At 36.8% G+C, this 17588-nt stretch overlaps 1 protein-coding gene and 1 long non-coding RNA gene across 3 annotated transcripts in view; one reads left to right on the top strand and one right to left on the bottom strand.

Moving 5' to 3' along the window:
* LOC133992659 (alpha-tectorin-like) overlaps nt 1–5003 on the top strand; it is an 8097-nt gene extending 3094 nt beyond the window's left edge. The window contains exons 5-12 of the mRNA XM_062431345.1: nt 445–644; nt 836–967; nt 1214–1398; nt 1548–1699; nt 2849–3094; nt 4205–4367; nt 4647–4731; nt 4855–5003. Coding sequence (XP_062287329.1) covers nt 445–644; nt 836–967; nt 1214–1398; nt 1548–1699; nt 2849–3094; nt 4205–4367; nt 4647–4731; nt 4855–5003 — 1312 coding nt within the window. The remainder of the gene's footprint in view (nt 1–444; nt 645–835; nt 968–1213; nt 1399–1547; nt 1700–2848; nt 3095–4204; nt 4368–4646; nt 4732–4854) is intronic.
* Nucleotides 5004–9483: 4480 nt separating this feature from the next.
* LOC133992990 (uncharacterized) lies at nt 9484–16255 on the bottom strand. 2 transcript variants are annotated; one of them, XR_009927053.1, is made up of 4 exons: nt 16101–16255; nt 12529–12621; nt 10102–10233; nt 9484–9697 (listed from the first exon to the last, which is right to left on the bottom strand). It is a non-coding gene; the product is annotated as an uncharacterized LOC133992990 (long non-coding RNA). The 2 variants fall into 2 exon arrangements; XR_009927052.1 differs by having other exon boundaries at nt 9484–10233; nt 16101–16254.
* Nucleotides 16256–17588: the final 1333 nt, after the last annotated feature.

Here is a 17588-nt window from a genome sequence, read left to right as displayed (position 1 = left end):
GGGAGGAGTGGATTCATTTAGACTCACATATGCTTCATGACACAGCCAAGTTTCAGTTAGACATAATAAATCAATATGATAATCTGATATTAGGTCATTTATTAATATAGGTTTAGACGATAGTCCACATTTAATTCTCCTATTTTGTTGTACTATTGCAGTGGAGGTATTCATTCCTTTCTTCTATTTACAGCTGATTTGATTGATTTAAGTGATCTGTGAGGAAAAGAACAGGGGTGCAGCTTGAAGCCAAACACACCTGAACACACATTAAAGTCTCTTCTTTATTTGGGGAACAGAGTTTTCTCTGTCCTGTGATTAGACTATCAGCCAATAACAGAACAGCTTTATGACAAACATGCCTTCGTCTTGTTGTTCGTGTTAATTATCACTGACCTTATTTTTGTGTCCGACTGGACTTGATCTTTGTGTGTCCCATGACAGCTGTGAACTCCTGAAGACGGCTCCCTTCGACTCCTGCCACAGCTCCATCAAGCCTGATCCCTACATCAAAGCCTGCACCGACACTCTGTGCAAATACCCGGCGGTGGACGGTCTCAAGTGCCAGTTCCTGGAGGCCTACGCCAAAGCCTGCAGCCTGGTCGGCAAGACAGTCAAGGACTGGGGGACACCGACCAGCTGCTGTAAGACTGTCCTTCACTGTCATTCAGTTATGTTTTATAGGCTGTAATAGGACAAGATGATAACAGTGAGAACAAAACAGGAATCAAAACATGAGCAACTGTTTACATGGAGTCAGTATGTGAACAGCTGTTATACCTGTTTATCTCACTGACTGACTCTAGTAAGTATTGATCTGTGTTTGATCTTTCAGCCTCTGCCAAGGCCTTCTGTCAGGACAAGTTCTGCAGTGCTCATGAGTTCTGTGCTGAGGATACCAGTGGTGGAACCAGCTGCCTCTGTCGGCCCATTTTTGCCTCCAAATACAGAACGGCAAAAACTTTTGGTAAGAAGACTGAACAGGGAGACCTGTCTCACATGTGAAATGACACAATATGGCATTAAATATAACAGTTTACATGTGGAAACACCATCTGACATACTGTCACATTAAGTGAGAGACAACAACTAGAGACACTTTTATATTACACACTGGATCAATTATGAATCAAAACCGTATTGATTAGTAAAGTATGAATCTTAGTGCTACACATATGTGTGTTTCATTGTCCTCGTCTGTCCTGCTGTTCAGGCGAGCCGACCGTCTGCGATAAAAACTCTGCTTCAGTCAGTCTGGCTGGTTGTCTCATGGAGGAAAAGAACATCGACTACTCTGTCTTACACCTCAACGACAAGACATGCAAAGGTCAGCGGGACGAAAAGACCCACATGGTGACATTCAGCTTCAACAGCGACACCTGTGGGACAGTGCTCACGGTGAGCATCTCTTCTCTAATAACTGACTCTCAGTCAGATCCCTTCTGCCTCTCAGCTGAGCTTCTCCTCACACTCTGTTAGTGATCCATGTGTGGCAGCAGGGGTGTGGTTTCTGCAGTAACACTGTCTGTATCCCTTTGACCCTGCAGGCCGAAAACAAACAACTTAAGTTCAAGAACGCCATCCTTGCTCAGGACAGCTCTAGCTCCAAGATCACTCGCCATGATGAAGTGAAAATCGACTTCTCCTGCTTCTACAACCAGCCGGACGTCGAAACCATGTCCTTCAAAATCAAAGACAGGTGAGTGTTCAGGTTTGATCTTCAATCACCAGCTGACAATAACAGTTTATTATTTATTCTCACATTTTAATGAATGACTCATCATTTATAAGTTGAACAGAGAAGTAAAAAAGACCAGATTCTGACTGGTCGTGTGTGTGCTGGTTGAAACAGAATTCTTTTATTTCAAATGTCTGATTAAAATGTGCACAAAGCAGAAGAAGAAGTGAATTTGTGCTGAAAAAATGATCTATGCATCAGTGATACACATTGTTTTAAAGAAAAGGTCAGAACCAGTCACAAGCAGACAAACATGCCTGAAAAAGCCTTAAATGATCCCATAATATTCACTCACAGCCCTGACTTTGAACTATCTGAACTTATATTCAGAGATTTCCCACATTTGAAAGACGAGTCGTTTCGAGAAACTTAAAGTTGCAATAGATGTAAAATAGACATAAATACTATCATTAAATAATGATCAAATTAAATAATTATAAATATGAATAAAATAAATGACCAACAACATAAAACATGCATATTTGCAATCATTTTTTTATATATATGATATTAGTATCGATTTTTAAAAGTAGCTTGTATGGAAGTATGGATCCTGCAGTATGGATCCGCCCACCCCTAACACACAGAGGTGACTTCACTCACTGCTCAGGTCGCCATGACTCCACTACATCTTTACACAGCAAACACTTGCTGAAGTCTAGTCAGGGGCTGAATGTCGTATATTGGACCTTTTAAATGGACTTATGAAATGTTGAATCATGAATGTTTTGGATCAAATTCAACAGTTTTTACATGACTTGATCCATTCACTCATGTTCATGTGGACAGTTTAAGTGACTCACAGCTGTGAAATAAAGATTCATGTTTGCTGCTGAATGTAAATGCAACTGAATTTAAGATGCGCAGGTTGAGTTTTACTCGACTGAACTTGTTGGAAGCTTCAGCTGAAGTGTGTTTACTTTAGTTTATTAGGATTCCTATTAGCTGCAGCCGTGCTGTAGCTTCCTCCTGAGGTCCAACCATATGAATACAATTACACAAAACGTAACATTACGATATAATGTGTGTGTGTGTGTGTGTGTGTGTGTGTGTGTGTGTGTGTGTGTGTGTGTGTGTGTGTGTGTGTGTGTGTGTGTGTGTGTGTTGCAGCTCTGTGACCCAGGAGATTGTATCTGGACCTTGGGAATACACTCTGACCATGAAGGCCTACACTGACGCCAGCCGCACACAAGCTGTGTCATCCAGCACTGAAATCCTGCTGGAGCAGACCGTCTGGGTGGAGCTGAAGACGGTTGGGCTGGATGACAAACTGGTCTCCGTGGTGACCGACTCCTGCTGGGCGACCAACGAGAAATCATCCAGTGCGAAGCTGAAATACGACCTGATCGTGAAAGGGTGAGAGACAGAGAGGTGGAAGCCAGTGTGCTGCTTTGGCATTTCTCAGTCAGTTCTAAACAGTGTTGGGGGTAACCAGTTACAAAGTAATCTAACGCGTTAGATCCGCAGTTTAAGTAATCAGTTATTTAGTTACATTTTCAAAAACCAACTAATCCTCTAAATGTTGCCACAATAAAAGAAAATCCGCCACAAATTCACACCATTGTCAGGCAGCCGGCTACTTGCACACCTGTACGGCAGCTCAGAAGGGACAGCTTTCACTTGGTGTAAATATTCCCATTATTTAGAATTAGTGGGAGGAAATAGGAGCAGGAACATTCCAGTAACATGTAAGTAGTGTGTGTTGGTCTGTTGCAGTGATGTAGATGTGTTTAAAAGCCTGGATGCAGTTTATAACTAGTATGTGAGCTTATGTTTGAGAAGCAGCTTTAGTCCAATAAAGAGCGGTAAATGGGACATTGTATCTGTCATTCCTGCTGTTAGTGTAAAGATTTACACATGATGGATCAGACGTGGCTGTGTGATGATGCTACAGTCATTATATTTAAAGGAGCTCAGTAGGTAATGCTGTAATGTAATTAGTTACTTATAAAAGTAACATTCCCAAACACTGGTTATTTTAGTGAAAAGCTCAGTGAGACCCTGCAGATCCAACAGTGTACACAGGCAGACTGTTGCATCTGAAAAGCCTTTAGGCTCCAGGAAAGTGTTGCTGCCTCATAATAAAGTGTCGTGTTTGTTTTACAAAAAGCTGGATGAAGAAACACTGAAGAAGACTCAATTATATAAATTGAGTTTTTCAGAGATCTTTATAAGCCTTTATCTTCCAAACTCTCCTTCACATGTGTTTGTTTACTTATATTCATGAATAGATGAGTATATGTAGGTCAAAGTGTGTTTGTATATATGTGAATGTCTTTGGTTATGTGTTAAATCTTTAACCTTTTTTAATTGTGCTTTTAATGTGCAAACATAGAATAATATGAACCAGTATGGATAAGCAGTGAGTTCAGACTGAGTCACAGACCAGATGTTCAGGGGCATCTGGGATTCTTTGGATGCTGATGCAGCTCCTGATGTTTGGTGTGTTTTCTTGGTTCTGAGCAGCTGTCCCAGCTCTGCTGACAAGACGGTAAAAGTGGAGGGCAACGGACTGGGAACGTCCAACTACTTCTCCTTCAACATGTTCCAGTTCTCTGGGAAGGATGGTGACGTCTACCTGCACTGCAAACTCAACCTGTGTGTGAATAAGGGCAACACCTGCACCCCGGTACGCCCGCTTCCCAAATCCTCCCACAGACACATGCAGAACAGCTGCAGTCTGAACACACGTCAACAAATACATGTTCTTATGATGGGTCAATCACATTTCAGATGATTCATACTGTTTGATTTCTATGGTCACATATCCCAGTAGCTACATTTTCATTGAATCCAGCTAAAGTATTTGTATTTTCATGAATATTATCTATATGTTATATTTATGTTTTCTGTATGAAGCTTCAGACCAGAAATCTAAATCTTCATCTGTGTCTGAACTTTGTCTCAGAGCTGCGGTGGCGGTAAGAGAAGACGCAGATCTGCCAGGAATAGATATGTGGATGTAAACCCAGCCTTCATCACCATGGCCTGGAGTAATTAGGTAAAAGCTAACTTTTAAAATGCCGATTCATGTCATTGCACTGCAGTTTGGAATACATAACATCATACAGTTGGGACCGATAACTAATGCTAGTTGGTTTCGGTTGTCTTCTCAGGTTGTTTCCATGGTAACTCGGACGGACCTACAGGCTTCGACCCTCAGCGTGATTCCAGATTTTGGCTTTACCCTCCTGAAAAGATTTGCTCAGTTGTTGTTGCTATGAAGCCATGCTGGCACAGAGCTGTGATAACCAAACACTGCTGATCCCTCTCCAGCTTTGATTCAGTCCAGTTTAGAGTTTAGAGTTGATTCAGTCGGGCTGGGAGCAGGAAACAATCTGATCAACTGTGTGAACGAAGGCATGCAGCTCCTATCAGATCTGAGCATGTGCACGTGGATCATTTGTTAATTTGTTAATAACAAACCTGAGTAAATCTTTGAAGGAACGTCTCTAAGCAGAACATGTTGCTGTGTCGTCCTCAGTGATTTACACTTTATAAAGACCAACCAGGCGGCACCGTCACAACAGTTGATCTGAGTCAGGTTCATGTGTTCATATCACACAGAGTGAACCTCCTTCATCCAGCATCTCAGACACTGATCTGTGATTATTCAGACCCAAAACATCAGAGCAACTTTCTGCAGTCAACCTTTTTTTTATTATTATTATTATCTACTTTCTGTAGTGGTGAAGGCAAACATATTATAATCAAATGATTACATCCATAGTATCAACACTCCTAATCACCATCTTCATACATTATGACAGGTTATTGTTAACAATGAAGTGCTGTTTCAGAGAATCATCTGAGTGCTGAGCAGCTTGTTGTACTGCAACCAAACACCTGATGGCAGCAGTGATGAGCCAGGAACTGAGATCAGAGCTCTGAGAGTCAAACCACTTTAATACCAAGAATATCAATTTACTCTCAAATAACAAAAAACAGCTGATGATTGATACAAAGCAACTCAGAGATGCAGACGTAGATGAAGGATTCACAGTGACCGAAGGGAGTGTTGTCTTTTTTGTGTGCACCAATCAGTGATTAATGAAAGCTTTTAAAGGGTTTAATTCAATGCACTTTACTGTCCATTCATTGTGGTTTCTATATAAAACTAACAAACTGTCTGGTGGAGTTTTTCTATTTGAACCACCAAAAAATGTGCCTCATCCAAAACCTGAAAAACTCAAACTTAAAAGCAGTTGACGTGGAAGAGTGCAGTGGATCCAAAGTTAAGTTTTTCAGAGACGTTGAAGACATTTATTCCATCCTGTCGGCACTGGTTAGATACAGAGACAGTCAAATGCAGACCACAGTATAACCTTCTTCCTTTCTTTCTCTTTTTATTATTTTTAATCTGTTTTTGTGAACAGCAGCCTGGAGGCCGTCGTCAGCTTGTGCCTTTAACAGAATATCAGATCATGCTCAGATGTAGACATCAGTTCAGTCTCATTCATCTTCATCCTGAGAGAAAGTCCATCAACATGTTAATTATCAGTAGATTGAAGTGAAATGTTAACTGTGGCCTTAATGACACTGAGACATGTTGTGGTGCTGTTTCATCTTTATTATATTTGTGTTTAAGCATCAAAGACCAAAAAAATAAATGAATAAAGGCGATGTGGGTAAAAGATAAACATCAGTTTGTGTGTTTTTATTGATTTCTGTGTGTAGTCTTCACTGTGTGCTGTCTATCATCTTCATTTTACTTTTCTATCACTGGACTCATGTTTGATGAGTGCAGCTCAAAGCGGTTTCTCTCTAAGAAAACGTCATTTATATAGCAGCTTTTATATAGATAGATAGATAGATAGATAGATAGATAGATAGATAGATAGATAGATAGATAGATAGATAGATGATAGATAGATAGATAGATAGATAGATAGATAGATAGATAGATGATAGATAGATAGATAGATAGATAGATAGATGGATAGATAGATGATAGATAGATAGATAGATAGATAGATAGATAGATGATAGATAGATAGATAGATAGATAGATAGATGATAGATAGATAGATAGATAGATGATAGATAGATAGATAGATAGATAGATAGATAGATAGATAGATAGATAGATAGATAGATAGATAGATAGATGATAGATAGATAGATAGATAGATAGATAGATAGATAGATAGATAGATAGATAGATAGATAGATGATAGATAGATAGATAGATGATAGATAGATAGATAGATAGATAGATAGATAGATAGATAGATAGATAGATAGATAGATAGATAGATAGATAGATAGATAGATGATAGATAGATAGATAGATAGATGATAGATAGATAGATAGATAGATAGATAGATAGATAGATAGATAGATAGATAGATAGATAGATAGATAGATAGATAGATAGATGATAGATAGATAGATAGATAGATAGATAGATAGATAGATAGATAGATAGATAGATAGATAGATAGATAGATGATAGATAGATAGATAGATAGATAGATAGATAGATAGATAGATAGATGATAGATAGATAGATAGATGATAGATAGATAGATAGATAGATGATAGATAGATAGATAGATAGATAGATAGATAGATAGATAGATAGATAGATAGATAGATAGATAGATAGATAGGAGGAGACGGAGTGTGAAATACGTGTTGATGACTGGGATCAAGTGCTATGAAGTGCGTTCTCTGACCAAGCGTCAGTTTGCCATTGATGACCACAGAGGTGCTATAGTATGTACTGTAACAGCTCTGTGATTTAATCAGATATTAATCTATGAAACTATCCTTTATATAAGTTTAAGTTCATGTTATGCTATTTGAGTTGTCCTGTCACGTTTTTTTGACTATCACTGTGTCGCTGTTGAATATAAAAGGTTAAAGGACCTAGAACAAAAAGCCTACATAGTATGGTTTATTATTTTTTGTATGTAAAGTATGTTAATGCACTTTGTATGATACAACAGACAGTAGATAACTTGATACTGCTGATAGTTCTCTGACACTGTTGACAGGTCAGGTTTTTTTTGGTGTCATCTTATCTTTCAGTGATACTGATGGTGAGCCTTCCCACCTGGATCTAGAGAGAGAGAGCACATGATACTACTGTGGTCATTGAACGCATCATCCTGTTACCACTGCACTCTGTGGTGTGGTAGGACTGCTGCTAATACTCCCACACACACACACACACACACACACACACACACACACACACACACACACACACACACACACACACACACAATTTCATTTTTTTTTTTTTTTTTTTAACAGGACGTGTGGATATATTTCCCCCTTCCTGTCAGCTCCTCCTCAGTTCATCTATTGTTCCCTGCAGTCAGTGTATTTTCTGCACGCCTGGTTTGTTAACCTCGCCTTTTGATCTCCACCTGTCAGTATAAGCTCCTTCCGGACTGGTCTGTTTTAATCTGTTACTGACCTCTTACTTCTAGCTGACCTTTACTTTTAATCTAGTTGGTCTGTTTCGTAAGTCAAAATCCAATTTACTGCGCCGGTTATGGTAATAAATCATAATGTACATTTGTCATAAATCCAAGCAGAGGAATACATTCACACATTCTGATAATCATCACCAAACCTTATAAAACACAAGAGAAAACCGTCATATTTCTCTACCATCAAACCTGTTTAGGGGTCAAAGACGTGTTATTTTAGTGTTTGAAGGCCAAATAAAAAGATATATATGATATTAAAACACTCAACTCTTACCTTTCTTTTCACCCAGAAGGATATATGTGTGTGTGTGTGTGTGTGTGTCAAAGTACTAAATTAAGGGAGTTATGCCCTTCAATGTTAAATTCTACAAAATGTTTTTAAAATGTAGAAAATCATCTTAAAATATAAATGAACACCCATAGCACACATTTAGAGCTGGTGGACTCTAAAATTGCAGTTTATTGTATAACGTTAATAAGAAGTTTATAGACTGTTTAAATGAGTGTGAAATTAAGAGGAATGTGCATGTTGAAAAAACAATTATAAAAGATTCATTTACATTTGTTGAATATACTTGAGAAAGAACTTAAAATGTGTAACATACTACATAGATTTAAAATAAAATGATTAACTAATATAAAAATATTATTGTATATATGAATTTTGTGATGGATTAGGTTACGTATATGAACCGTGGTACTTTTGAGGGTATTTTCATTATTTTTCCCTTTTGGTTTTGTCACTTTCTAAAGGAGATAAAGAAACAATTATTATAAGTATTAGTGTATCAATATTAATATTATTACTATCAATTTATTTTTTATCATTATGTCATTTTATTCTAATTTTAGGTTACCTCTTCAACATCTGGACAGTTAATTAATGACCATTGTACCTGTCAAATAAATGAATAAATAAATGAATAAATAGTTAGATAAATAAATAAATAAATGAATAAATAAATGAATAAATAAACAAATAAATGAATAAATAAATAAATGAATAAATAGATAAATAAATAGATAGATAAATAAATAAATAAATGAATAAATAAATGAATAAATAAATAAACAAATAAATGAATAAATAAATAAATAAATGAATAAATAGATAAATAAATAAATAAATAAATGAATAAATAAATAAATAAATAAATGAATAAATAAATGAATGAATAAATAAATAAATAAATAAATGAATAAATAAATAAATAAATAAATGAATGAATGAATGAATGAATGAATGAATGAATGAATAAATAAATAAATACCACAAACAGAAAAACTCACACAGACCAGTAGAAATGTCCTTTTGTTTTACTGAAGATGATTCCAGGGACAGACAATTAAAACATGAATGAATGAATATTTGAGTTGTTGCAGCTTCATCAGCAGATTGTTCAGTATTGATCAGGACTGATCAGTTCCTCTGCGGAGGATTTGATAATCAGACCTTCATTCTCTCTGCTCACGTCGCTGCAGGAACGGACGACCGAGGAAAGAAAAACCTGAGAGCTGGAAGAAGGTGAGGAAAATGTGAGATTTGTGTCACATTGTGGAGGGAAGTGTGTATGTGGGTGCTGTTTGTTTCTGTGTGTGTGTGTGTGTGTTTATTTTCTATGTGTGTGTGCATTTGTATATTAGTCTCCTGATTATTACCCCTCCTCTCTGATTATTACCCCTCCTCTCTGATTATTACCCCTCCTCTCTGATTATTACCCCTCCTCTCTTATTATCACCCCTCTTCTCTGATTATTACCCCTCCTCTCTGATTATTACCCCTCCTCTCTGATTATTACCCCTCCTCTCTGATTATTACCCCTCCTCTCTGATTATTACCCCTCTTCTCTGATTATTACCCCTCCTCTCTGATTATTACCCCTCCTCTCTGATTATTACCCCTCCTCTCTGATTATTACCCCTCCTCTCTTCCCTCCAGCTCTCGGTTTACTTTCAGGAGCCACACTGTTGTTGTTTGGGCAGCAGGTCGACCGCCTGCGTCGGCTGAGGGATCGCGGTCGGCTCGCCGTTCATCATGTTGTCAGTTTGTGCTGCAAACAAACAAACAAATAAATAAAAAATATTAGGAAACATTTAGACATTTAAATTGAAGTCTGGTGATGTTATTATCAGTCCGAAACTAAACTGACCAATCAGCTGCCTCTCTTAGTTCAGCAGGAAATAGATTTGTCAGATTTAACACTGAATCAGGAGCTGTTAGAGCTCCACAGTCGGTTACTTCTGCCAATGTTTTTTTGGCAGAGTTTGACCACATTCCTCAGCTTGTTCTTATTTGAAATGCCAACAGATCAAAACAAAAGTTAAAATGGACTCAATAAAAGATGAATAAAACACTTTAAGACGCTTTTTGTCAACATTAAAACACCTCACTTTTGTACTTCATTCTTTTCTTTTTGTTGTGTAATATCTCCCCGATGCTATTTTTTTCCTGTTGAGGGATTTACTGACCCAAGGATATTATTATATTAGGATACAATGTAATTGTCTTTCTTGGGATAATAATCTCTTCACAAAAGGTAATATAGCTTACCACAGTGTGGGTCAGCTCATCTAAATTGGCACAAGAGTCTTTAAAAACATCCCAGTTTGTATTATGCAAACAACCATTCAGTTCACAAACAGCGCCCTCTGTCCACAGAGTGACCTCTTGGCGCTCAACTTTCCCCTTCTTGAGAGCCGGCTGATAGACAGGAGCCAGCAGGACACAGTTGTGGTCAGAAGAGCCAAGAGGAGCTAGTGGAAAGGATTTATAAGCCCCCTTTATAGTGCCGTAGCACAAATCCAGTGCTCTACCATGTCGCGTTGCACATTTATCATAATGGTACAGACAGTGGTGTGCACAGATAGACACTAGGTGGCGCTATAGCACCTGCCCTTTGCCCTCTGGACCAAGCAAGTGCCCTTTTGAAAGTTCTTTTTTTTTTTTTTTTTTTTTTTTTTTTTTTTTTTCAACAGTGTACTGTATGTGGCCCATGTTGAATACAGGGTATTTAATTCAGTGTATTAAATGTCAAATGGTGTAACAACAAAAGAATGATAAATGTATTTTCAAATGACATAAAACCAACAAAAGTACTAAAAAACATCCAGGCAAGTGCACGGTAACTGGGAAAACATTTTAGTTGCATAGAAATGTTATTTCTTGTCGACAGGTTGTATGCGGATGTGATATCACTGCAGTAAATATTATGGGATGTTGCATCTAAGCAGCAAAACTGACATAAAGATTACAGTTGACTGAAACAATTAATAAATTCAAACTAAATTAATCTGCAACTATTCTGATACTAAATTAATCATTTAGACCTTCTGAATTACATCAACATCTCAGGAATGGGTTTCAGAGAACTACATTTCCCAGAGTGCACCAGCAGCAGCAAACTGGCTGCTTGTCACCTGATCAGTAGATTGTCACTGATTTGAAACACCTGTGAAGACATGGAGGTTCTCAGTCATTCAGACAAACACACTTCAGAGAGAAGAAGCTCCAAGTTCACTCACAGGTTCAATCCAAAGACGCCAATGATCGGTGAAAAGTTTAATTTACTTTCATGGTGTTTGAAATGCTGCTTAATGTGTTGAAGTTTATGTTTAACTGCTGTGTATTGGTGAAGGAACACATTGCAGCATTGACTTTGTATTAAATGAGTTTGTGCTAAGATTATATTTCATTTTGAGTTAAAAAAAAAAAAAAAAAGGTATAAGATACAAAAGGATAATACAAAGTTAAAAATGTTACAATTCAGTTAAATGTTAAAACTTTACTAAAAATTTGGAAAATTCATGAAAGTAGATTTTTCTCGATTCCATTTAAAATGCTTAAGTGGTTAATTCATTGAAAAAGTTTAAATTAATTTAAAATTCATTAGTTGTTTAATTAAATGTTTAAATTCATTTAAAATTCATTTAAGTTGTTTAATTAAATGTTTAAATTCATTCAAAATTCATTTAAGTTGTTTAATTAAAATGTTAACTTTTGTTTCTCTGTCTTTAAAGGGTTACAACCTAATTTACTGAACAGACCAATCAACTGACAAAGCCAAAAGGAAAATAAGTGATTTGAGTCGGAAATTTGAGTTGTCCTTGTGTCCTTTGGAAGTTGAACAAAAGGAGGACTTAATAAATCAATAATACTCCTGCCTGAATCGCATCAATACTTTTATTCTGAAGTTAAAACTATTTTGCTACAAATGATCTCGATGACGTCATCAGGTTACGTTTTCTGAGTATTTTGAGTGACTGCTTCATGATTTTTAATAAATTAACAGTCAGTCTGTTTATCAGCAGCCTCTGCAGGTCTCTCAGATTATTCGTACCACTCTCACCTTTTGTCAGGCTACATGCTGCTGTGATCGTCCTCGCCGGCTGCTCCTCGCCTCTCGATGCCGCTCGGATCTTCCGCACCACGTACCTGCAGGCTGGAAAATCAACATTTTCATTTATTTTTACATTTCACTGCACTGTTTTATCCACTTTATTTAAAACAAACTGCTACTAATTTACATTACGTATTAAGTATACTACCTTTTAATTATTATTATCATTTATGTTGCACCTGTCTTATATATAAAGCAGCTCAAAGTGATTTACTAAACCAATAAAACGAGCAAATAAGTACAGCAAGATCAAATCAACAGCATAGGTAAAAAAAAAAAGAAAGTAAAACACAAATGAATTACAAGCTTTATGTTAAAGGTCTGTTAAATTATTTTTTCCTGAATGTCCACTTGTAGCAACCATGTATTGGTCAATGTGTAGTAAACAAAATGTGGGTTCAAAGTGGAAAATGTTAAAATTCACTAATATTAATTGATATTATCATGCACAGGTATGTACATTATGACAGTAAAACCATGTTTGTATTACCAATAAAAAATACAGTTTACCATTACGACCATTTTTATACCTAATAAGGCAACATATCCTGGAAGATACAACTCATAATATCCAAAATATTTTAAAAATATGAATGAGTAACGTCAAATTATTTTTCACACCTCATTTTCCACTCCTACCTGTTTAAGGCCTATCTATTGGCGCTTTTCCACTACACAGTTCCAGCTCGACTCGGTTTTTTTTTGCGTTTCCACTCGGGATAGTACCTTGTACCTGGTGCTTTTTTAGTACCTGCTCTGGTGAGGTTCCAAGCGAGCCGAGCCGATACTAAATGTGACGTCATCAGACGGCCGGCCACTGATTGGTCAGAGAGTCACTGGAAGAGTCATGAGCCGTCCCACACAGGCGGGGAGTTCCTGTCCTCTGAAATGAGGCCAACGCGGAAGTAACTTAAAACTGCATTCTATCAAAAGGCCACCAGGGGGCGACCGTTTTGGTGTCAAAAGGACTTCCGTCTCTATACAAGTCAATGGAGAATTCACCAACTTCTCACTTGATTTCTAACCTCAGTAAACGTTTTCAAAATGTGTTTATGGTCTCAATCGCTAGTTTAAAGCCTTCTTCAATGCAGTATGATGTTCATTTGGGACATTTTGGCCTCCCTGATTTTATATGTGACGATAAAGCAGGGTATGCATTAGGGCGTGGCTACGTCATGATTGACATGTTGATTGGTTCACAGGTTCAGGAGGGCGCCTCATGCTCCTCCTGATGCCCATATAAGTAGAATCCCTGTTTTTTTTTTACCCGGCATGCACCGGAAATTTTCAAGATTGGCGCTGCTCAGATCCGATACTATTGGCCTCTGAGCAGCAGTCCACAAACCAATGGGTGACGTCACGGATTTTATACACAGTCTATGTTCCCACACAAGAATCAAACCCGGCATTTTTAAATACCGGCAGCAGCGTTACCATAGTTACAGCCATACGGCTCAATTTTCTTGCTTTGTGTGAGACAGAAAGCCTCATACAGCAGCAAGTACACCACTTCCTCAATGTCCTCCATTGTTTATGTGTTTTGTGTCACGTATAAAACAAAGTCACGGCAGTTTCGCGGAGCCGTGCTATGACGACCCCGCCCACGTTGAGTAGGTACTTTTTTGTAATGGTCTGTTCTGGAACCGAGTCGAGCCGGGTAGTGTTAGAACTGTATAGTGGAAAAGCGCTGTGTCTATCTTTCTATCTTGGGGGGGTGCTTCATACTCAGAAAGTAGAACTAAAGTGACATACATTACAAGATGATTAGTTAAAACATTTCAAAATGCACCTGCATTGTTTTGCATTTTGTGACTTTCAGTCAAATAAAAAATATTTTTTCCACTCATATATTTCGTCATTGAAGTCTTGTAAAAATAGTCTCATGGGCGTATGAGTGTATAATAAGCACTTCCTTAACTGAAGGTCAACATGCATGCATAGTTTCCAGGATCGACCGTATAGAAATACTGGAAACCTCTGTCAGTTGCAGCCTCATTGCCTACTGATGAAGTCTTGGGTGGTGTCCCATTTTTCCTGGTTAAAGATTTCAACCCCTTCCTCTTTTGTTTGGTACACTTCAGTGCAACACCAAATAATACTCTTGTACATAATGTTAGTATTTTTTTTACTATATCTTTTACTACTATTGTCTTTTTATTGTTAGTGTACTTACTTATTATGTATTGTTCTTTATTCTTTCTATTGATACCTCATTCATACACAATTGTTTGGTGCCACCTAGTGGCAGCAAAAGCACATTTCATCAATCAGTGTAGAAACCAGATGGCTAACGGATACAAATTTGACTAATTTTAGCAACAAGCTATGACACTGCTAATCACGAAGTAATCGTTTGAGACATATGGACTTTATTATTGTTGGTGTGAATGTAAGGAAATAAATAGTTCTATACACTGGTGAATTAATTGTGTTATACAGTTACATAAACCCATTGTCCCCCATATGAGGACTTTATTTTCTTCAAAAACTACTTCCTGTTCAAAGGCAATGCTTATAGTCTTTGTACTTACTAATCCCAAATATCCAGCAGAACTTAAAAATGCATACCAAACAAAAGCTCAGGTCGCAGGAGGTTAACCCTTACATACTGTTCAGGGTCAAATTTTAGTTTTTCTAATGTGTAAATAACGATAATAATGATAAATAACATAAACTGAACAAATATAATTACGCTTAAATCAAATTTAACGCCTTAACTCCTACAATTCCAGACATTTTAGCATTTTTAGACCTTGGATATCAAAAAAACTAAATTTAAGACATTTAAAGGCTTTTTAAGAGCAACAGGAGAAACACTGCAATAACTCATAGCATTGATATCAGTCCTTTTAGAAAACATAGACAGGTAATAACCCAGAGAAGAATCCGGATCAGCTTTACTAAATCGAGGCGCTTAGTGTTTCTTAATGTAATCTTTAATCTGCCCTCAAGAAAACATGACAAAGCTTTAAAGCTTTAAAACTCTTGGCTGCTGCCGTTTAACACATTATGTAATTTATATATTATTAGTTATATGGCCCACTGTCTTCAGCTTTCAGTTTAAATTGTTCGTGATAGTTTGTGTTCTGGATAGTTTATAGCCTAATTCATTATATAATTTAATTTTAACTGTAACGTACATTAATTAATTTACACCAATAAATACACGTGTCACAGTGTTTAATGGCTTTACATAATACCTAATATGATGCAAAATTATGGTACTCTGGAAAATATGAGGTTTAGTTTAATAACGATGAACAATTTAAGTGATATAAGAGCAAACACACCAATTATAGGTCAATTATAGGTTAAAAATATGATCAATGTGGCTGAATTATAAAAGCCAGAACACTAAATAAAGTTTATTCAGAGAGTTAAATCAATCAAAACATAAAGAATGAGAATATTTCTTGTTTTTATCGCTTCATGGTTTTACGGCCCTGGGTCAGGTTAATTATTAATAATTATAAAACACAGTAACTTGTCGGACTTCGTGTTGAAATGTATCGATCACTCACCGTTGATGATCAGTCACACCATTTTCTGTCCGTTTGTAGATGTGTGGTTCAGGTTTCAAGTTTCTTCACAGCAGCTGAGAGTTTAACAGCTGATTTTTTTTGTCTGAGTGTCTTCGTCTCTTCTTCTTCTTCTTCTTCTTCTTCTTCTTCTTCTTCTTCCTCCTCTTCGTTATTTTTGCTTCTTCTTTGTCATCTTCATCTTCTTATCTGATCTCAAACCAACGTGAACAGCTGCACAGCTCCACCTACTGCATCGGAGTATTTAGATTCATTCCAGTTACTGTTCTCACAAGGTAATGCTGGAATGGAACTAGTTACTTTTTAATGGCACTAACTTTGTAATGTAATTAGTTACTTATAAAAGGTAATGTTATCAAACACTGCCTGTCAGTTTTACAATTTTTAGGATTTGATATTCAGATTTTGCTGCCATGGTGAGGCTCCTTTATCTATGACCATCTTCCTCCATATAAACCTTACTGCTGCTTGACATCCTCTAGCAGGGCTGTAAAAAAGGAAAATCTTTCCATGACACTAAGAGTGATCTGTCCTCTATCATCCTTGGAGCTCCCTGCCTGATGGTCTCTGACAGCAAACTCAGCATCCTGCTTCTACACCTCTTCTTAAATCTGATGATAGTTTGTGTAACTGTTATAATTATTTTACGTTGAGTCTAATTATTGTTTTTGATGTTCAGCACTTTGTAACTAATCTATCTATCTATCTATCTATCTATCGATCTATCTATCTATCTATCTATCTATCTATCTATCTATCTATCTATCTATCTATCTATCTATCTATCTATCTATCTATCTATCTATCTATCTATCTATCTATCTATCATCTATCTATCTATCTATCTATCTATCTATCTATCTATCTATCTATCTATCTATCTATCTATCTATCTATCTATCTATCTATCTATCTATCTATCTATCTATATAAAAGCTGCTATATAAATGACGTTTTCTTAGAGAGAAACCGCTTTGAGCTGCACTCATCAAACATGAGTCCAGTGATAGAAAAGTAAAATGAAGATGATAGACAGCACACAGTGAAGACTACACACAGAAATCAATAAAAACACACAAACTGATGTTTTTCTTTTACCCACATCGCCTTTATTCATTTATTTTTTTGGTCTTTGATGCTTAAACACAAATATAATAAAGATGAAACAGCACCACAACATGTCTCAGTGCCATTAAGGCCACAGTTAACATTTCACTTCAATCTACTGATAATTAACATGTTGATGGACTTTCTCTCAGGATGAAGATGAATGAGACTGAACTGATGTCTACATCTGAGCATGATCTGATATTCTGTTAAAGGCACAAGCTGACGACGGCCTCCAGGCTGCTGTTCACAAAAACAGATTAAAAATAATAAAAAGAGAAAGAAAGGAAGAAGGTTATACTGTGGTCTGCATTTGACTGTCTCTGTATCTAACCAGTGCCGACAGGATGGAATAAATGTCTT

Source organism: Scomber scombrus, chromosome 13, assembly GCF_963691925.1.
Source record: "Scomber scombrus chromosome 13, fScoSco1.1, whole genome shotgun sequence".
Lineage (NCBI taxonomy): Eukaryota > Metazoa > Chordata > Actinopteri > Scombriformes > Scombridae > Scomber > Scomber scombrus.
Note: the sequence above shows the minus strand (reverse complement) of the source record. Positions and strands in the feature narration are given on the sequence as shown.